Source organism: Pimephales promelas, chromosome 15, assembly GCF_988280905.1.
Source record: "Pimephales promelas chromosome 15, fPimPro1.hap1.1, whole genome shotgun sequence".
Lineage (NCBI taxonomy): Eukaryota > Metazoa > Chordata > Actinopteri > Cypriniformes > Leuciscidae > Pimephales > Pimephales promelas.
In genome coordinates this window covers 21,629,988-21,652,892 of record NC_142783.1, presented here as the reverse complement: position 1 = coordinate 21,652,892, position 22,905 = coordinate 21,629,988, and the positions used below count along the sequence as shown (strand labels likewise).

At 36.4% G+C, this 22,905-nt stretch overlaps 1 protein-coding gene across 2 annotated transcripts; it reads right to left on the bottom strand.

The window, feature by feature from the left end:
* Positions 1–446: 446 nt before the first annotated feature.
* ugp2b (UDP-glucose pyrophosphorylase 2b) lies at positions 447–22,077 on the bottom strand. Of its 2 annotated transcripts, none has more exons than XM_039653640.2 (10): positions 21,934–22,077; positions 17,900–18,036; positions 15,294–15,401; positions 8,109–8,294; positions 5,790–5,923; positions 3,916–4,213; positions 3,457–3,654; positions 2,148–2,390; positions 1,342–1,446; positions 447–1,140 (listed from the first exon to the last, which is right to left on the bottom strand). In XM_039653640.2, exons 2-10 carry the CDS (start codon positions 17,996–17,998, stop codon positions 1,033–1,035), a joined length of 1,479 nt encoding a protein of 492 aa, XP_039509574.2. In that variant the 5' UTR covers positions 17,999–18,036; positions 21,934–22,077; the 3' UTR covers positions 447–1,032. The 2 variants fall into 2 exon arrangements, with proteins under 2 accessions (XP_039509574.2, XP_039509524.2); XM_039653590.2 differs by lacking the exon at positions 21,934–22,077 and adding an exon at positions 21,139–21,425.
* Between the last annotated feature and the right edge of the window lie 828 nt (positions 22,078–22,905).

Genomic DNA, 22,905 nt, shown 5'->3' with positions numbered 1-22,905 from the left:
AAACACCAATCGTTTAATAGCACTGTTTAATGTATCTATAGCAAATCTCAAAATGAATACCCATGTTTCTTACTATACATACAATTTAAGGATCTCTTTGATCGTAAATCACCAATGTGTGTGTGTGTGTGTGTGTTTCCTGGTCCGTGTGCAGGTTATTAAAAGCAGGTTTAATGCTTGGCTGCTTTCACATTAACGGACCAGTGGAACACAATAACCTCCTGCCTCCAGGGAGTCTGGGAGGCCTTGTGTAGAGCCCTTAAACACTGCTGCAATGTTAAGACACTCTTTTTACTTTCTTTCCCTTCCTTGTGCACATACCTGTTCCCTCGCTTCCTTATTACAGTTCATTATTTACTGCCGAAAACAAGCATGTGTGTTTAATTTTCAGGGAGATTCTGTGAAATCCACCTTGAGCAGAAATGGAGATATATTCACTGCTAGTGTTCTGTTACATATTGCACTTTATTTATTTAGTAGACATAGATATTTCAGGATCTAGAACAGATTCTAGAACACAAAGATGGAAACATCATCCTTCACTGTCGCAGAACACTTATTGCTTTGCACTTTATTTCACATTTTCGAGCAAGTAGAACAGAGGAAGTCGATCCCGGGTCAGTTTGCGATGCCATAGATACAACGAGAGAAATACTGAATTCTCAGAGTAAAAAACGCAAACAAAACACAATTAAAAGACTTGTTACACATTAAATTTGAAAACCACTAAAGGAAAAACACACACATACTACTACAAAACTAATGTTTTTGGAATGATGTGGAAGTTGTATGGTGTCTGTGGCGGTGTGTGCTGCGTTCAGCACCAATGATGGAGGCTCTGAGAGTGGCAGGTGTGGGTTGGTTATGTGATTTGGCATCCGGGTCATGTCACAGAAGTGCTGCCTTTTATTTTCCATCATGGAACTGGCCGGAATGTTGATTCTGTCTCTGTGGTTGGTTATAATTATGAGGACAGTGGCAGGTGTGGATCAGTCACGTGATTCTGCATCCAGGTCACATGACACAAAGGCTTCAGTGGTCCAGGATCCGAAGGTTTCCAGACACTATTTTGTTTTCCAGCATAGAGCCAGCCGGAATGTCGATTCGGTCTCCATGGTTGGCTATGATAATGACTGTTCCCTGGAGAGGACAGAGGAATAATCAAAATCCTGCAAAAACATCTGATTGCAGAATTCAAGGTGTTCCTTATATATATATAAGGAACACCTTATATATATATATATATATATATATATATATATATATATATATATATAAGGATATATAAGGATATATATATATATATATATATATATATATATATATATATATTACTATTACCTTCAATGAGACGTGCTTTCCGAAGGTCACATCACCAGACACCGTCAGGTGATCCAGCTCTAGCATGTCTGGAATGCTCTCGAATCGTGAGATATATTCCTGAACCTGAAAGACGAGAGAACTGCATCAAGCCTTGCCAAGTATTAGTTGAGAATGATTGTTCTGAAACAATAGCTGAGATCAGGAGGATGTCCTTGTTTTCAAATCTTAGTGGGTTTCTGCCTCGCAGACTTGGTAATGTGTGAGAGGAACACCATGAGTGCGATGTCCTGGGGATGCCAGCTGATGAAACAATTGTGGCTATTTCCTTCCACAACTGTTTAACCGGGTGGGTTTCTCCCATCCCCATACAACGTCACTTCTCGGTCTTTGACTGCCCTGATAAAAACGTCGGTCTCCTCGGCTGTGAACCGCTCCTGGCGCAAACCTGGTAAATCCACCTTAATAATAACAATCCGCCAAGCGACAAACGCACCTGTTCTTAAAGGGTATGTTTGATGATGCTCTGATGAAACCTATGAATAATGAAGCAATTTCAGACCAGCCCCTTTTAAACTTGCATCGGGCGCAAGAATAATTTATCCCGCCGGTAAAATAGCAACAGCGCCCAAGACCCACCCACCAAGTTACTTGCTCTTTGTGCTTGATAATTGCGTTTCAGATCGTTAAAATAGCAACAGAGCCCAAGACCCGCCCACAAAGTTACTTGCTCTTCGCGCTTGGTACTTGCATTTCAGATCGTTAAAATAGGGCCCCATGTGTTTTGAATGGATCATTTGTTGTGAATGCTTCATTAAATGTGGTACCTTGGTAAAAGAGCTGCCTAGTTTGACATGAGGAGTTGTGGGAAACTCGCGCCTTTCGCTCATGGTCAGAGATCCTGCCTCCAGGCTGTACAGATTGGACATAACCAGTAGGAGGTCAGATGTAGTTTTGACAGGCAGGAAGCGGCTGCGAGGCACGTTAATACCCAAGGCGTTATCAAAGCACTTGATGGCTGCACCCACCGCAGTCTCTAGCTGAATGACATTCAAACCCCCGTCTATAGTCTGAGAGAGAGAAAGAGAAGGATTTTAAACAACAGTTTTGTAATTCTCTTAATGTCAAAGAAATGAATTATTTGTACATCACACAGTCGCCATAAATTAGGTTAAACTTAAATTTAATAAAAATAATAATACATTTATCAAAATATTAAAACATTATATATATATATATGCAGGTTAAAAAACAAAACATAAAATCCCCCTCAAATATTCAGTGAAGTCTAATACCCCACTGTGTATAAAATTGGACCTGAAATTATTTTTAAACCTTAAATGAATTATTGAAAAACTGTAGGGTGGGGACTAAATGAGTGGAGAAGTCGAGCATTCAGTACATCACCAGTTGTCACTCCAGTTATGACATTTTCATTAAAAAAATTACTTTGTGAAAAATAAAACTTATGCATGAATTATGCATTATACTGTGTCATAACCAGACGCAGACACCAATGTGTCTCTGAACAAGACACTTAACCCCTAGTTACTCCAGAGGTGTGCAACCTCTGACATTTATAGCAATTGTAAGTTGCTTTGGATAAAAGCATCAGCTAAATAAATAAATGTAAATGTAAATCCCCTGGTCACACTGAATCTGTATCTGCTCAAATCAGATAATGGGTATGGTTCAAAACATACACTCAAATACGGTCTCCACAATATTAGCTAGCTTGTTAAAATGCTTGTGTAAAGAATAGAAAAATATAGGGCTGTACTGTTCCAGTCGATTAATTGGTCAATAAGTTCTGATTCGACCAAATTTTTTTTTGCCGCGTTCATTTAATCAGTTTTGCCGCACTTATTTCATCAGGTGTAAAGCACTAAGTGCGAATGGGGGTGTTTTCTTTTCTAACATGTCAACAACAAATAAATAAAATCCAATGCACGTGCACACCTACCGGTTATTTAGCGTTAATGTAAACATTATGTTCAGATTCATTAATCAAAATGCTTTAATTCCGACTGAAACGGAAAGTGTCCATGTAGATTCAGTATAACATGTAGATGTAACATCCTGATTTTCCACACAAGCTGCGGTTTCTGAAAGTATTTACAGTTAGAATTTTCCTACCTTAGGGTTTACTATGATTTCCATTTCCATGGCATTCTGTTCCTGTAGTCTCTGTATGGCAAATAGGGAGATCCACAGGTTGTTGGTGTTGAAGATCTTAAACTTGGTCACTGATTTGAATTCATCAACATGAGCCTTGGGAACCTGGGCGATCTCCAGTAACCGAAGCTTACCATCATACTGAATGAGCGTACCTCCCTAGACAACAAAAAAAATGAAACATTAAAAGAAAATACAACAAAAGCCTTGTTCCCCACAAACAAACCTCACTTATATATTTATACACGCATTAACAAATCTTTTACCCAAGCCAATGAATGTAAAAGGAAAATCCTACGGAAGTAAATGCAAATTATTGAATTGCTTATATGTATCTGTTCTAAGAATTTCTTGTTACACAAGTCACACTGTTTTTTTTTTGTACTACTGTATGATATCACTCAAGTAATATTCTCTCACCTTCACATCTGCTCTGGTCTTGTCTGTGACCTCCATGATAAACTCACAGCGTTTGCCATTTGGCTGGCTCACCAGGTGATTTAATATACACAAGTCTACAGTTGCGCCCAGGTTATCGATGTTGGAGACAAAAATATACTCCTTCCCTTCAGCGATGAGCTGCTCCAAAAGACCCGAGTTATAAAAGCTGGCATAAATGTCACCATGACCAGGTGGATACCACACATCTGCATTCTCTCCTGTCATACCCATGTCCGTAGCAACCGGCAACAAAGACTCCTTATTTATCCGTGGATACCTGGAAAATTCAGTGAAAGAAGTCTGAATTTCTAATATAGATTTATATTACTGAGCATCGGATTTGTTATCTTCTATGTTGTTTTTGTTAACTAAAACCAAAAAGTTACTAAAATTACTAAAACTGAAATAAAAATATATTTAAAGCCAAATATATATAGAAGAAATGACAAAAGCACACAGCAAAACTACTAAAATTAAGTCAAATTAAAACAAAAATAAAAGATAATTCTAAATATTAATAAATACTATAATAATATACAAATAATACTAAAACAGTAGTCCATAATATGAAAATGATCATTACTATCATGTAAAAACTTTATTTCTGCATCACACATCACTAAAAACTACAAGTCATAAAATAGATCAAATGGACAGTTAAAATAGATGCAAACACACACATAGTGTCAAAAAGTGTTTCCTATTTACAGACAGAAAAAACAAGCCTTGTTTATGATTATAAGCACAAAAAATACATGCTTTGCTTATGCAAATGTTTTTTCAGAGGGGCTCTAAAATGTTCTCTAGCTCCCGCATTTCAGGCTTATTCAGGTCAAATGAAGCCAGGGAAAACATCTGACGTTTTATGCAGCCTTCATCTTCCTCCTCTTCCTTTTATCACATTGTCTCTTCCACAAGCTTCAGCTTCAACCGAGACTGAGTATGTGCTGTCTTTATTCTACTCATACTATTTAGCACTGTATTCTAAATAGTATATGTAACCGTTCCCCACGAGTGTCTCTTGTTAGCTTTGAGATAAATTTCAAATCTGACAAGTCCATTAAATATTACCGTATCTCTATTATTGCTTAGAAACATCATCAATCTTTAACTTGTTTTTACAAAACGTTTAAAGTGTTAGCAGGCTAAGGGTCAGCAGCATGCATTATGAACGTGTAGAAATGCAGCTTTTTTCACCCTGCGCTAAAACCTGAATGACAAAATGCGTTTTTGTTAGATGAGTGTGTTAATGTGATGTCATCTGCTGAGTTTTTGTGCTCAAACTAAATACATCACATTATTCCTGTGTATATATCTGTCGTTTCTGTGTTTAAATAGCTATACTCAGAATAATTGCTATGAGAAGTCAGATAAATCCTTTCCTAGATATAAAAAATTATGAATAAATGCAGTTGCATGCCCATTCAAACCGAGGGAGCACAAGCCCCAAAGTTTATTGCCAAAGGATTTGAATACAGCTTCCAAAAGACAAAAACGTATATTTTTACATTTGGTTAACCCTTTGAAGGGTATGATCACGCTAGTGCGATTAGAACGTTCAGTGTGTCATGTGGTCAACTCCTAAATAAATTTAAATCTGCGTTTGCGCTTTAGCTGAACCAGAGACTGACTGTTTAGGGTTTTCAATCATATAATGGTTATTTTATGTTAAAATAACATTTAAATACACATAAGTTCTAGCAAAAACATATGTACAGTAAATATACATGGATGTCTATGGAAGCAGCGATAATCCTTTAAAATATTTGTCCTTTCAGTTAATCTGACGATGTGTTTTATTGAAATCTGATACTCTAACATTGCGTAGGTAACTTTAAAGTTTAAAGTAATACCTGCTCTGGTTGAAAGTGTGTATCTTGACCCTGTGGTGCGTGTATTTCTGCAAGATCTTCTTGGTGTCTTCATCCGTATTGAAAGAGTTCATTAGCACCAGTGGAACATCTGCGTTATACGTTTTATTCAAGTGCTGAAGAGACCAAAGAAAAAGAAAGGACTTACTAAAAAACATTATCAAGCAAGTTAATTCATGTTTTATCTATTAACATTGTAAACAAGCTAACAATGACTGTAATCCCACAATGTCTCTCATTGATACTATTTCCGGTTGAATCACTGATTTGAGAAGTTCAAAGTGTCTGAGACACTTTAGCAGGTTTATTACATTCTGTACATAAAACATTCCGTTTTAGTTGGGATAGTTTTAACAAGAACTTGAGTAAGCAAATAAAAGAAAATAAAGACTCAAAAATATTTATTGAGAATGAGAATGGGACGTCATGCGTATCACTCCGCATTGCATTGTGGGAAGGATTCGCCATCTTGGAAGGATACACTATCTGTTGTCATGGTTACTTCGACCATGAGACAGAGAGAGAGAGCAGCTTGATATTTATTTGCATTTTTGCGATAAGGCACAGTTTCTTGGGAATAAATGAAGAAGGGGGAAGCAAAAGGAAAGGGGCTCTATCAGGAGAGACTTAATAACAACACCAAGCTGCATTGGCATCAACAGAGCATATGGACCTCTATGACCTGCTACAGAATGGACGAGAGACCCAAAGCACTACCACCTTTCACATACCCCGACATAATCAATTACCTGGTTTATGGTATCAGTGCCTAACGTTACTGCCCAAGACATTACAATGCAAGAGTTCAGAAGATTTAAGTCATTAGAAGCTTATGAAAATTTTGCTGCGGCTGGGTGCAAGATTTAGATACCCCCAAACCTGTAAAGTTAAACTGCGAGAGTTCAGCCATACTTGATATACACGGATATACGTCACAGCAAGAAAAAAAAATACATTTTTGACAAATGACAAATTTTGACAAATGTCAAATCTCAACTTCCGTTTCACGCTGACTTTAAAATATTCAGATAAATTAACAGAAACGCTTTACTAAAAAGACACGTGTCCAAATGAATGCTGATAGCTTTCAACATAGCACAAACATACATAAACTATCTTGTGAAAGTTCAGTCACATATTAAAAGTTTAATTTTTTTTTACAGTCATGTCATCTTCATCTAATTGAAGAATTACCCACAAACAATTTCCCTGTATTTATGGTACCTGTCCTAATAACTACAAAGTTTGTAAAAAAAAATATGCATCATCTTCTTTCAGACACTGTTCGATGTGTTGACAGATTTTAGGTCAGTTTCCTGTAATGAAGTCCAAGCCAAAGAGAATCCAAATGGTATAAACTGGCCTAAGGGCTTGCTAAAGGCCTGCCAAGAACAGAAACGACAGGCTGTATTTATGTGGGAGAAGAAGGACAGATTACCTATTTACATGTACTAATAGGCCTTATTCAGTGAGCAGGATATCTGACGACATGAGGCAGGTAAATGGTCTGCCGAAGAGACACTGGGCTGAGTGTTCTTCAGCGAGGGCGTCCCACAGGGCTCAGTATTCTGCCCCTATCTTTTTCCCTCTTGCCCAGAACACAGCCCTTTCTGTTTCGTTTTCACCCTAAGTTCTCTTTCATGCACACTACCTACAGTCCATGGCACTGAGAAAAATAACCAGCACAGAGCCTGTTGCTCCTGGTGTAAAATGCTTGCTCTGTATAAATTAAGGAATGTGCCTGTGTTTTACAGCTGTAGATGAGGAGAGCAAGAGAAGGGAAAGCCAGAGGAACATGTGTTTGTGATTTAAAACTTATGGGTGGAGGTCTATTTGCTCACTTTCAAATCTCTCAGACAGCTGCTGCTTTTTCCACAGCTGGAGTGATTTATATTTCTTTGGATTCAAATCGGAGAATCTCTCCTATTTTAAATACATTTACAAGAGACAATACTTGAATGTGTGTCCTCTACAGATAAAAAAAAAAACACTGAAGGATATTAGAAAGACATCATCTTGCAAAATGTGCAATGAATGTGAGAATTGCAGTAATGTATTTTTTTTTTTTTTTTTTACCAAAAGCTGATTACATAATAAAATGCAAATTATACACAGTAGAGAGGAAATTTTCTATTTCATGGAAACAAATAAACTAGACACGTTTAAACCAAGGGTTGATGTTTGACTTGTTAGCATGGCCACTTTAGCTGCTGAAAAACTGTCATTGAGATGAATGGGAAGATATTATAGACCTCCATGGATTAAACTATACAGAGTAACTGCCAGTGTCATGTGACAAACCTCGATCTGTTGGACAGTCAGATCCAGGAAGGTATTCTCGTTACGGACACTAATCAGGCTCTTGGGCCCTTTGCAGCCCATGCTGGTTCCCAGTCCTCCATTCAGCTTCACAACCACCAGCTTATTCAGACTGTCCGCTATGTTGTCTGGTATACCCTTCACCTTAATCTTATCGTATGGCTGGATCTGAAACAAAGACAAGAAAGAGAAACAACTGTTTGTCAGGGCATACAGTCGTGATCAAAAGTTTACACACCCCTTGCAGAATCTGCAAAAATGTTAATTATTTTAACAAAATAAGAATACAAAATGCATGTTTTTTTTTTATTTAGAACTGTCCTGAATAAATATGTTTACATAGCCTCAAAACAAAAAATAGCTGATTTTATAAAAATGAACCCGTTCAAAAGTTTACGTACCCTTTCTTAATATTATGTGTCGTGTTCAAGAAACCAGTGGTGGTAACGAGTGGTTATTTCAGTCAAAGTTGCTCTTGTATCAGCTCAAATCAGTCGGCCTATTCTCCTTTGACCTCTAGCATCAAGTCAATTTCGCCCATAGAATTGCCACATATGGGATGTTTTTTTTTTCATTAATGACATAATTTTTTTTTTTGGGTGAACTAACCCTTTAACATAGCTGTCAACATTGAACATTGAAAATAAGTGAGATTTCCCCAAAATAAGGGATTTTTTTTCTTTTACACAATTCTTACCCTCAAATTTAAAAAATATAGCACTAACCATTAAAAGTCTAAAGAGTTTATAACTAGCCTACATATGTGTGAGAAAAAGAGACACTGTGTCATTTAAAAAAAATATCATAGAGAATGTTTAAATACTCTAATATCAGCTTATGAGGGAAACCGACGGGCTTTGGGGAAATGGAGGGGGAGTTAGTGGTGCTTCGGAGGCTGAGTGAAGGAGATGATTTTGAGAGGTCTGTGGATCTTTACCGATCAGAGCGCGCGCTGACATGGAGTAAAGCCTTTATAAACCTTATTCAGAGCAGCACCATGACAGGTATGAAAGTGAGACTGTGAGGGATAGACTTACCGTGTTTCCAATGTCATCCGCCGTAAAAAGCTGAATAAAGTGGCTAGATTACTTACAATTTTCCACAGCTTACATTGTCGGGAGTTTTTGGTCAACTGACATTTCTTTGAAAGATATTTTTCCAGTGTTTCATGAGCAAAACAATCCAAAAACACATTAAATAACAGTACAGCCCATTGAAGAGATGCAAGTCTATCCCTCACAGCCTCGCTTTCATTCTCATTAAAAATCAAAGATGGCGCTGCCGTGAATAAGGCGTATACTCGACGTGTCCGCACGAGCGCGGCAAAAATGACGCGTTGGGTGCGCAAGACCGGTGTTGTGCCTAATTTCGACCCCCTGCCAAATTATTACCCCCTCGTTGAAGTCAGTACCTGATTGCCTAATCCCAACCCCGCCCCTAATCTTAACCCCTCCCCCACAACTAATCCTAAACCTACCAATACTAGGGGGGTAATAATTTGGCGGGGGTCGAAATTCGGCACAACACCAGCAAGACCTCATTTCGCATGGCTGTGTACAACTTTTTTAGTGACCGCGCCCGAGGATGAACGACTTCAAACTGAATCTGTCCGAGCTTGTATGTCTCACACAGTCAGAGCATAAAAATAAAGAATATTTTACGGGAAAATATAAAATGGGAAGACAGCGGGAAAAGAGCTAAAATACGTGAGAAACCCGGAAAAAAACGGGAGGGTTGATAGCTATGCCCTCTAAGGGTATGTAAAGGGCATACAATTTTTTAAAAAGGTTCTATAAAGGTTCACTTCTATAAATTCTGCTTTTTTTGTCTTGTGAACTATATGTAAATCTTTTATGTAAAATATCTTTTTAAGGACAGTACTAAAAAAAAGATTTTGCAGATTCTGCAAAGGGTATGTAAACTTTTGTGTATGATTGTACTTAAATTTTTTCAGCATCTGGAGGTTTATATTTTAAGGACTGGAGTTACAAGTTTCAAAATTTCATCCAGATGCTGTTGCTATTGGTTGTTGGTTGCCTCATTGGATTCTTCTACGGAAAATCAAAAGCAGAGGTCAACTGTTGAGGTTAGTGAGCTGTTATGATCATGCCTGCGGTCAATTTTCAAGAATCACTAGGATCAACTTACAAGCACATCAAACAACCATCACACACATTGTGCAAGCACAACATTTCTCATAGAGACAGGAACAAATGGCCATGTTTAACGAAATAAACAGTCCAACTGCTAGATCGATATGGCAAGTGGGAAACAGGAAGGCGAGAAGAGAAAGAATGATGGGTGTGTTTTTGAAAGGAAAAAAAAATATTCCATTTTCTTCATTCCTCTTGAGGGCCATAGAGCTATGTCATGAGGCATCACTGATGAGTCAGATACCAATAAAATATCAACACACAAACACGCTAATTTTTAGCACACAAAGCCCCAGTTTCTGTTATTATGACAAGAAAAAAACAAATAAACACAAACATGAAGAAAAGAAAAAAAAGGCGATGAGATACATCCATGATATTTCTGAACTTTGGGGGGAGGTTTGTGCGCAAATGTTAATATACAGATTTACGATTTAGACCGAAAATTGTTCTGCTCATGTTTCATGAATAACACCCAATGTCCTTAACCTCTGATCAGGCATTGTAATTATTGTGGTGATGTGGCTTAAGTCTTATTTTTCAAGTGTGTGCTCAGATTACGGTAGTAATCAGCATTTAAATCCTTCCTTTTGAGACCGAAATACAAGATAAACACACACACACACACACTATATTCTTAGTGCAGACTACTTAATACAACTGAGGTGGAATAATTGTGCCAACTAAAGGCACATGACTAAACCCAAATCCAGAAACCTGTCTGACTTAATTAACTAACCAGTTATAAAGAAAACAACAGGGATTCCTAACTTTGATAAAGAAAAGAAAATATGAGAGACATGAGCTTCAAAACAAGGGTAGGAATCCTTTACATTAAACCAGGTGCACAGGTTGAATCCACTGATCTACAAAATGACTGGATTTCTCTACATTGCCAAGGAGTGAAATAAAGCTTAAATGAAGAAAGAGTGAGATAAAGCTTCATGTCTTTAAATCCATACGAATTCAGCTTTATTTCTCAGAACATGCTGTGAAGCGGATATATTATTATTTTTAGCTTTTTTGTTGACCAACGTCTCTTTTAGACTCTTAGAGAACTTGTTAAAAAGCCACAGGTCAGCTCAAATTCTATGGCTTTTTACAAGCAAGACAGTTTGCATATCAATTAAGTGTAATTTGTATAGCCTTGTTAAGTCTTTATCTTTACTGATTCAATATACATCCCGTTATTGAAAACACTGTTGAATAATTAACAATTTTTGTATTAATAAAAACATAACACAACATAATTACATAAGCACAGTGAATAACTGTACATGGTGAATTAAGTTGTATGCACCTGCCTTATAAAGCATATTTAGATTTCAGAAGAATCATTTTGAAATTTGTAAAACAAATCTTGAGGTGTCTTGTCGATCAGATCAGCTGATCGACATCCGCAACTATAATGAAGATTAATGTAACTTTTAATAAGCAGGGGAAATTCCTAACTTTAAACAAATAACGGCACTTCACAATAAGGTTCATTAGTTAACATTAGTTAAATACCTTAGTTAACATGAACTAAGAATGAACAATACTTATACAGCATTAATTAATCTTAGTCAATGTTAATTTCAACATTTACTAATACATTATTAAAATCAAAGGTTGTGTTTGTTAACATTAGTTAATGCACTGTGAACTAACATGAACAATGAACAGCTGGAATTATATTAACTAATATTAATAAATACTGTAACAAATGTATTGCTCATTGTCAGTTCATGTTAGTTAATACCTTAAATAATGTTAACTAATGAACCTTATTGTAAAGTGTTACCCAAATAACCATTCAAATGTTTATGATGTTTACTTCAGACATAAAAACACTGACTCATTACGTAGTTTTCTCATTAAAATCAGATGATTATTCACTAGAATGTGAGAATACTAGGGTAGGGAATACCAATGTGGGCGAGGTGGATTCACTTTGACGTCATGAGCCGTGTATATAGATCAGTGGTTGAGTTGGTCAGATTGTTGAATTGTTGTTTCTGTGTCAGCCACATTCCATTTGCTCTAAACCTAAAACCGGTTCACACATCACACAGGATAAAAAACCTCACACAACTCCCACAGCATCACAATACCAGAATGTAATTTGCTCAGTCAGAAAGTGTTTGCATCGTAAGCACATTAGAAGAGCTTCTCCATCTTGCAGAAAGAGAGGCTGATGAACAACTACAGTGCTTAAAGATTCACAGAAGTAATAAGGCATTTGATGACAAACATTACCTTAAGATCAGATTTAAAAACGCACTGCATACAGATTGGAGTAATTACTTTGGTGAATTAAGGCAGGAAGACTTGAACTAGACTCATTCAGAAAGAAAAGACAACAAAGAGATGGCGACAAAGAGGAAAAACTACAGACTGTAGCTTTAAATTTAAAATGTGCATTAAAATGCAACAGTTGAGCTAATCAGGTTTTTGAACTGAGTTTGGGTGCGAAATATCATGATGAAATCAACATAAAATGAGGGTAAAAATGTCTGGGTCAAAGTTCCAGTGACTTGATGTTTTTACACCACAAACAAGTCAATCAGCAACTTATCTTGGGGATAATATATCTAATGGGAAGACGTTGGTCATTATTACAGCAAACATAAGGCATTATGTTGCAGGTTCCAGAGGGTATGTGGCAAGTTCTGGCAACAATTTGTTAGCCTTTATACACCCAGCAGATGTTTAGCGGAGAATACGTTTTACTTTTGTTCAAAGACATAAGGACATTTTTCAAAGACATTTTTCATAAGGACATACAACAAATGACACACTCTCAAGTCGCAATGACAGAAAATACTGCAGTACATAGAGCCTATCCCTCAGGTCCTATCTCCTCCCATCCCAAACCAAACATATAGCAGGAATTTCTCCAACAATAACCTCACCTTCTCCAAATATCCTTAAAGGGATACTTCAGGATTTAGCATTAAAGGGATACTCCACCGTTTTTTTTTTCATATTAAAATGTTATTCCCTTAACTAAGACGAGTTGATGCATACCTCTGTCGTCTCAGTGTGTGCACCCGATCACTTTGGAGCGCGAGACACTTTGATAGCACTTAACTAGCCCAATTCATTCAATATGGGCTAAGCAGAGAAGCGAACAAACACCTTCACGTTTTCCCTATTTAAATACAGTTGCACGAGTAGTATAACTCGAACTCTTTTGGAGTGATGCATTTAATATCCTGTTCAGATAACCTTGCTATACGCTGCAGACTATAGCATTTCACAAGCAGTTTCAAAGTACACCCTGCATGTGATTCCTTTTGGAGCTAAAAGACTTGTGTGTGGGTTTCTGGCTCTTACAGAGCATTGCATAATCATCACAGACCCAGAGGAAAGCAGACCGACACTGGATTCTTTATGTGAAACACAAACACACACCGCCAAATCAAATTAGGAGACAATTTTGTTCACTGTTTGTCTTTCTTACACCCTCTCCCTTGCCCACAAACACAAAAAAACGGGAAATTTCGTAGACCCACGGCCCTCGTCGCCGGCACGATTAGCCAATAGCATTTACAGTTTTGCTGATTTAAAGGGAACTTTGTTGTACTAGTATGCTGGAGTAAAGTTCATAAATGCGGTCGTTCTTTCCCATAGTACTTTCTAAAAGTAGCATGGACTCTGTGCCTCTAGGGGGGTTCGGGGGCATGGTCCCCCGCAAGAAAATTTTGGACATTTTAAGGTTATAATGCATCAATCTCATGCTCTCTGAGAGATCGAAATTAAGACCCATGAACTGCTCGTTGAACAAAGAAAAAACATTAATTTGTACCAGGACAATAAAGAGGGCTCAAATATTTTTTTAGTTATGAGAGTCTCAGTTTGCATTACATTATCAATGGTGTTTTAGGATGCCAAACAATTATTATAATAATGTAATAATGATTTATAATTATTCCTATGACGTACTGTAAAATCCATTTATAGCCTATAAATGTGTAAATGAAAATGAGTATTTCAAAAGTATATTTTAACCTACATTACACTATAATATAGGAAAATTAAAATACTTTTGTCCTAATTTCTTCACTTGCAAGAAATAAACCCTTGAGCTTTTATTTAGGAGAAAACACCAGATGATCGCGAGAGCAAAGTAATCACGCAGAACAAACTGGATGCTATTCTAATGTCAGTTCTTATAATGGCGCAACGCCATATGGTTTCAATTTTAGTTCGTTGGCAAAATATAACATAAAATATAAAATTAGGTTTTACATTTTACATCTTTACATATCTGTGTTGGGAAAAGGGAGAAGAGAGAGTTCGGCAAGGCGGATTCGAACTCGCGTTCAGCGGATCAAAAAGCTGCATTCAAACACTTCACGCCCTACGACCTACGCCACTGAAGCTGTTTTATGACGGGTGTCGTTTTGCTATAAAGACCGGCATTTAGTGCAAATATATGCTCCGTTATAAAAAATGTTAAAAAAAAAATTGTTTTCTTCCCTTAGCTTGGGCCATGGCGAACTTCCAATAAATACATTTTATCAGACCGGGCCGGCCCTTGCGGCCTCGTAACACTAACGTTACCGGCCCACCGGGAAAACTCCCGACTCTCCCGATTGCCACTCCGCTACTGACGAAGCTTTATATATAGTTTTCTAACTTTATATATAATTTTCCTTTATTGTAAACACACAATTATTCACACTATGTCTATCTACAGGCTAATATACTGTAACTCTAACTGGACCCAAAGTCTTTGGATACTTATGTACTTAAGTGTATGAATGGCATACAAATTAATTAATGCTGGAATGTGGGAAGCTTTTAATCACAGATGGCTAATTTCCTGAGCCTGTGATGATACTAATGGCCACACGTGAAACTTAAAGCAGAGGCTCTGAGTGCCGTTCACCTCTCGGTCTTATAGTTTTTGACTTTCTTTGCATATTCAGCTTATGTCTGCAATCAAAGTAACCAAATGTGGGCTAAATTAGGAATCCAAGCAAGTGTAAGAAATATGCTTGTGAAATCAATCAATTGCTTATCTTACCGAGTCTTCAGGGGGCCTGTTGATTTTTGGCCATTCTACTGAAGGTCCCTTCACCTGCAGAAATCGGTGGAATATCTTCCTAAAGCCTTCAAAATCCTTCTTAGACACCTGGGGAAGAGAGCAAGCAAAAAAGAAAAGTTATTGAGGACTGTCCTTCCTGTTTTCTCCTTCTGAGAAACAAATACTTACAACTCAACCTATTTTAGCAGATGATGCCACTATAGACCTTTCCAATTAACCTCCATAACCAGGTCATAACCTTTATTGACATTAGACACAGAGATATTTTAAGAATAGTGGCGAGTCAATATGGATTTTTCAATCATTAGTACTTAAACCTCTATATTTGCCTTTAAATTTAAAGACATCAGCATTTTTTCTTTAAAAAAAAAAACAAAAACAAAACAACAACAAAAAGTATATAAAAAAACCCTCTCTTATCATGTTCTGTACAATCCGACAATTAGAACTTCTGAAACAATTACCACCCTGCTGCGAAAGATTGCTGGGTCCTCAGGCCTCTCACTGAGCACATCATTATAAATAAAACCTGTTTGATGAAAATCCATAAAACTCCTTGTGCCTGCTGAGAATTTAAAGTTACTTCCATAGCTCTGTATTTTAATCAAAGTGTAAATTTGATACATAAACCTTGTAAGAAGATAATGAAGTTTTGACTGCAGAGAAGAAACAGTTAAGGTGCATTTACAAGGGGGCGTCGGCATCACCTTTTTTTTTTAATTCAAGATGGGTTTTTTTTTGTTTTTTTTAACAATAGTGCAAACACGCATCAGTTGTAAATATTTTATTAAATTTTAATATCTTTCTGAATTATTCCATTAGATGGTTTTGTGGAGGAAAAAGTAGTGGTCGGCGTTACCGGTCGCTTCTTTAAATGGGTGATGTCATGCATTGCTAAACTCAATTGTAGGTTTCATTGCGCTGCCGTTGCTTGCATACATAGTAAACATTTACATTTTGAAATACATTTTAAATATTTATATTTCAAACATAAACATATATTTATAAATAGAAAACATAATGTGAACTAATTACAATTTAAAACATACTGTTTTTTCTACAAATGGAGCCTTGGTGAGCATGAGAGACATTAAAATAATCTTACCAACCCCAATCTTTTGAGCAGAAGTATATATAAATAATAATTATATTGTCAACACTTTACTTTACTGTTTGATTAATGATAGACAGCAATAGGTCTATTAGAATGCATTTCCCTGGAAGGTCTAATATTTAAACATCCCATTTTCGTCCCATCTGTTTACATTAACTTTACTATGTTTACATACATTTCATTTCATTACAAATACGTATGTAAGAGTCAAAAGTTGCTTCCAGTGAATCAGAAAACACTACTGGTTTATTGATTGTCAAGAATCAATGTGGTACTGAAGTACCAGTGCTTTTGATATCCCTACTTAAAAGGCAGCTACAATGTTTACAACTGTAAACTGATGACTTATCTTCACATTATCTTATCATACTTTATTTGATCTAGCAGGGTGTGGATTTTAATATGTCATTTGGCAGTAAATGTTTGGGTGGGTTTATTGGACTCTGTGTTATGGAGAGGGAGGGGTGACAAGCAGTCAGCATGTGTCACGGTGAGGACGGCTAAGTCTGATTATTACCATATGGTGCTGACGAAACACTGGGGTGGATCACCAAACAGCTCAGAGTTTTACTATATGATCAAATCAACTCAACTAACTGAGAATTTCAGTGTAGCTAAAGAAAGAAAAATGAAAGAAGGGTAAAAGATGAACAGAAGGAAGTGTGTAGGGTCTGAAGAAATCCCAGAGAGAAGATGCATCATGAATGATGAAGCCAGTCTCACGGTGAGACTAATTAAACATCAGCTCAGCAGTGCAATGAAATCTCTCCCGTCATCCTGGCACGTCATTCATTAGCTACAGCACTCAGATTGCACCCAAAGAGGTTTCCTTTCATTTCTCATCTTTGCTCCCTTGTCATTTCTAAACACACTAAAACTGTGAAACTATAAAAAAAGGATTTTTACTTTTAATTAAAAGTGCACTCGCTTGAGATAAAAACTCAAGTCATATCAGTAGCCTAATAAAAAAAGGTTTTATTTAACATGGAGCAGATAGGCTCTTAGTCTGACATGTTGAGATTACATAATCAGTCAAATACTACTATCTTTATCGTGAAGAAAAAAAAATGTATCACGGTTTTCACAAAATATTTTAGCAGCACAAATGTTTACAGCATTGATAATAATAAAAACATACGTTTCTTGAGTGGCAATCAGCATATTAGAAGGATTTCTGAAGAATCATGTGACACTGAAGGGTAATGATGCTGAATCACAGGAATAAATTACATTTTAAAATAAAAACAGTTATTTAAAGTAATAATATTTTCTAATATCTACTATTATACAATATTACTGTTTTTACAGTATTTTTGATCAAACAAATGCAGCCTTGGTGAGTATGAGAGACTTCTTTTTTTAAAACATTTTAAAAACTTAATGGTAGTGTCTAAATCACTCTTTTAAAATCATAACAAAGTTCGCTGAATTTTTGAAAATGTGTTGAATTTTTTTTAAGCTTGTATCTCACCTCAGCTTCTGGACCTTCGACCGTGCTTAAGAGTTTCTCCAGCTCAACATGCATAGAGCTCTCCAGCTGCTGTCGCATTACTTCCTGAAACTGAGCCATCCTGTAGTGGTTGCTTGGTAATCCCTCTTTACTCAGACCTACAATTGAAACCATACACCTTAATGTTAAAGTTTTTCACATCATTTTAATGATGTATGAGTAGTCGTACTATAGAATATAGATGGTGTGTTCAAACTTTAAATACAGTTGTTAATAAATATCATTTGCAGTGATAGTACAGTATCTCCATATGATAAGGAAGCTGGCAGATGTTTCTGATAATTGTACATTCCACTGCCTTACTTTTGGCCCAAAATGAAAATACCAGAAGGCAAGGCATGAAACCACAGATACAGTCTGTTATCATTTAAAGAGTGTAAAGCACACATTATCAATGGGTTTAATCAATGGGCATCATGAATCTGGATTAATTTCCTGCATTGGCAATGACACTGACTGAACTATAAGGTGTGACTCAAGACTTCCCTGTTCTACCACAAATATACCCCTTTATCCTTGAGAGAAAGTGGACAATAGAGAGGTTAAACCACATTTTGTTTGACTAGGTTTATTCAATAATAGATTCTGAGCTTGACGTCAGGGGGAAGGAGAAACAGGTTAACTGCTTTCCTTTATCATTATTATTATTGGGCCTTTCAACTCTGATTACCTTTAGACATCAGCTTTTATATCGGTCATGTTCAAGTGTGCTTCCTTCTACATTATATTTCTGACTACCTGACTGAATTCCGCTTGACCATCCAATTTAATTCATTCGTCTGCCAGTGTGCCAAAATAGGCTTAATGCTGAATGTCACATGAACAAACATTAAAACAGGCATCATTGCATCTGCTTAGAGAGAGCCTGACTAGTTATTGTCGTTTTATTTGATTTAAATATCTAAATGTTAGTGAGAAGAAAAAAATAAAAAACTTCTAAATATCAATCTGCATATTGATATTGGTTAAGCTCATCTTTATGAAGCAGTCCAGATTCAGAAACAATGATGTTGTGCATAACCCCCAATAATTATCTTCTCACGTATTGCATGGCTTGTGACATTTAACATCTACAACAGCCTCTTAAGTGACAATGTCAGCCAGAGCATTAAATAAGAGACAATTTCTGTATTTCTCAGAATTAGTATTTGTGCTTTTGTATGATGAAAACACAGGTTGTGACAATGCGATACATGGCTCACGATACCATGATACAGCAACTCTGTGTTAATCAATATTTGGTTGACAATCCTATAATAATACATCACAATATCAGACTAACTATGAAAACAAAATGCCAGTAAAGGTTAAGTGCAGCTTTTCTCTCTTTACTCAAGTCCAAACTGTTAGAAAACAGCACAAAACGTTTTTCAGTCTGTAAATCAAATTAAACATTTTAAGTAAATAAAATTTAAGGATAGAAAACAGCTTTTTACTTTTAAATTAGGCTTGAAAAATGGACCTCAGAGAAGGGATTATTTTGCATTAATGACAGGCTGACTGCACATTATTTCATGTACACAGCTACTTACCAAATCAATTTAAAAAAGGATAATAAATAAGCTGTAATGTTATAAAGAATGACAATGGAGTGATGCAGGAAGTATGATACTACCAATACTCTGGGAGTATTTTGTAAAGGTACACAGTAAAACAGATAACTTGAAAATTTCCATTTATAAATGATTGTACCAACCACTGATCTATATAATGACATGTCATTATATTCATGTCATTCTATATAGATCAGTGTATCAACACATCAATAGTTAATTTCACCTTCACAGCAAAGAAACCATGCACTGTACCTCCAGAGGTCCAAAAGTCTAAAGCCGGGTGCAGACAGTGCGATTTATAATTGTCTTTTATGATTGTTGTCAGACTATACAAACATGATCATGATGCAATCCATGTCCCATAAGATCTCACTTATCATTAAGGTCATACATACTGTACAACAATGAAGATGTGTTAAAAAAATGGACGCACACAAGAAAACTTTTTTACATCAATCAATGACAGTTTGGTGACAGTGGGCTGCATTTACATGCGAGATAGAAATGGTGGCTAGAAAGAAATCTCCAACATTGATTTTGGTCATGGGTTGTCTTGAAAAAACAAAGACAATTTGACTGTCGTCGTAGGAGAAGTCACATAGCAGGAGTCAAATCTTCTGACACTGCCAGTAAAGTCGAAATCAAAGTAATACTCCAAGGCACTCAAATTGTATATACAAAAGTTAAAAAGCCTTTATGAGATCATGGCTTTTGTCCATAAAATTGGTGACAGATACACCTACGCATTACGGCTTATGCCTTCGTCAGGGTTACTGCCAGTAAAGTTTATAATTAAAAAAAAAAACAAAACAAAAACAAACCTGTTCTTTTAAAAGTTCTATTTGTCAAATAATCCTGAAAAAATATGGTTTCCACAAAAATAGTCTTCAAAATGTATAAGACATGTGCCATCAGAGTGATATAAAATGTTTCAATATATATTTAAATATATAGTTATTTTCAATTGTAAAAATATTACTGTTTTTACAGTGTTTTTGATCAGATAAATGATGCCTTGGTGAGAATAACTTAATAATAATTAGTGATAATAAGAGACTACTTTTAAAAATCTAATTGACCTCAAACTCTTGGTAGCCTATACTGTAAGTAAGTCATCATCATGTTTCTTAGTATTATATTTGTTAAATCCTAAAGCTTTTTAATTTCAAGATTTAAATGACTACTGCGCATTCTTAACACTGTGGAACACAAACAGTCAGAGAAGATTTAACTCAGTAACTCATATAATTATGTTTAATGTAAAATCTCTTTAAATTAGACACTTTCAAGCCAAATGAATAGCTGTCAGAGAACCAGACCTCAAACAGCAAAACCAAAGCAAGGAATGGACCGACAGTCTGGAAAGGTCAAGAGTTTACAAAATGCCCTGCATAAACCCTTCAATTTCAGTAGAGCCAGATTTCTTGAGCAACTTTTCCAGTCTAGCAGTCAACATTGACTGAAGGGTCCATTCAGCTCTCACTCTCATCAGAATTCAACTGACAGCTTTTACATGGTGCGGTGAGATCCAGTTCATCACTTTCATCTAATTAATCAAGTTCTATCGAGAGAACCATCACAACCTTAAAAGTACTTTATAATACTAATAAATACTAAAAGAAAAGGATTAATTTATGTTCTTACCTTCAACGTAAAGCGACATAGTGCTACAGTATCCTATAAACTCTATGAAATGCAGTTCGTTTCAATATCACAACAAAAATAATCCTGTTTTTTTCTGTCATGGGAAGAACAGCAACATAGATACAGTCCAGTCGAGATGTTACGCTAATTTGTATTAATAATAATAATAAGACAGAAGGTCAGCTGATCGATTTTCTCTGTTCACGGGCGCTTTCGTCTGTAGTACACGCACTTTTAAATGAACCATCTCTCTCTCTCTCTCTCCCTCTCTCCTCCCTCCCACTGACTATCAAGCAGGGTGGATAAACGACTGCCTCGTCAACCTTTACTCGACTCGAGTGCGCGTTTATTGCTCAAAGGAGACGATATCAAAAGATGAAGCAATTGCTCAGCCCCTTTTGGTCAGTCATTATTTAACACGTCACATTATTCCACTCGCACTTCCTCGATCACATCCTCCCGATCCTGTCTGCGTTGTCTTACTTTTCATTTTAAAGATATTAGGGCCAGATTTGATTAGTTAAGTTGGTATAGAACTAAGAAATGAGTTGTTTGAAGCTTCAATTTTTTTATAGTTTATCATGGACTTCAGGCTTTATTGCAGTATTTTACTTCGCAATCACTGAGCAGTTCTCTCTATGCATAAAACCAGCAGACGCTTGACGTTGTAATTGCATCGAAAAAAAACGTCGACTTTTAGACATTTGTTTTTTAGGAACACGGTCGAGGCGGTTCCATGGCGTTAAAGTATTATGATTGCAAAACGAATTTGAAAGTAGATTTGAAGCGTCTTACTCTGAAGGCTGAAGGATGCTGTCGGGGAGCTGCTGAAGGTTGTTCCGGAACAGCGACGTGTCGTGTTTCCCTCTCTCTGACCAACCAACTTTCTTCTCTCAGAAACAGCATTGCGGGGTCACTGAAACGCTGCGGAAGTGTTTCACCAAAATCATTGTTTAATAACATCCTGAATATCATACGTTGAATATGGTTAGCTACATGAAAAGAACTGCTTTGACACCAAAATAATTCACGCCACTTGTCATTCATTTCTTTTTATTATTATTATTTTCGGCAATTATTGTGATTTATCCTTGTCACCCAGTTATAATGAATTGTGATTATGGATAAATGTATCAGTTCACACTTAAATTTTAACATAAATAGATAAAACGGAACAGCGGGTTATTTTATGATGTTAACAAAAGCAAGTTAAGTGTTAATGTATTGCAAAGAGGAAAAAAATGTAAACTCCCAGTAACCAATGAAAGCACCAAATTTCAGTACGGCGAATCTCATTGGCTGACTTCAGTCGGGCCGCAGTGTTGCCATGTCCGTGTACTATAAGCGACTTTTAGTGTTTCTGCTTAATAACAATGAGCTCTGTCGCGGGTTTAGATTTTTTTTAGCTTATCCGTAGAATACAGTCACGTTTTGGGGATTTCGAGTGCTTGGTCTCCTTAGTACAGTAAAACATCACCTAGCTTAATAAGTATCGAAAAGACAGCACAGATTGTTTTTATATCGAGATTTGGCAACACAGTCAAGAAGGCCACGTCAGCAACCTCACACCAATGACCTTGCAGTACAGAACGTACAGCTCTATACTCGTTTCATACACAATATGTAATGTGTCAGGGACCAAGTGCAATATTTAGTTTTTCTAATATTTCTAATTTAGGCCAAAATTATCCTGACTCTTAACACTACAATACTGACAATACATAATCATAATAACAAATTCAGCACCTATTCATTGTAAAATGCAGT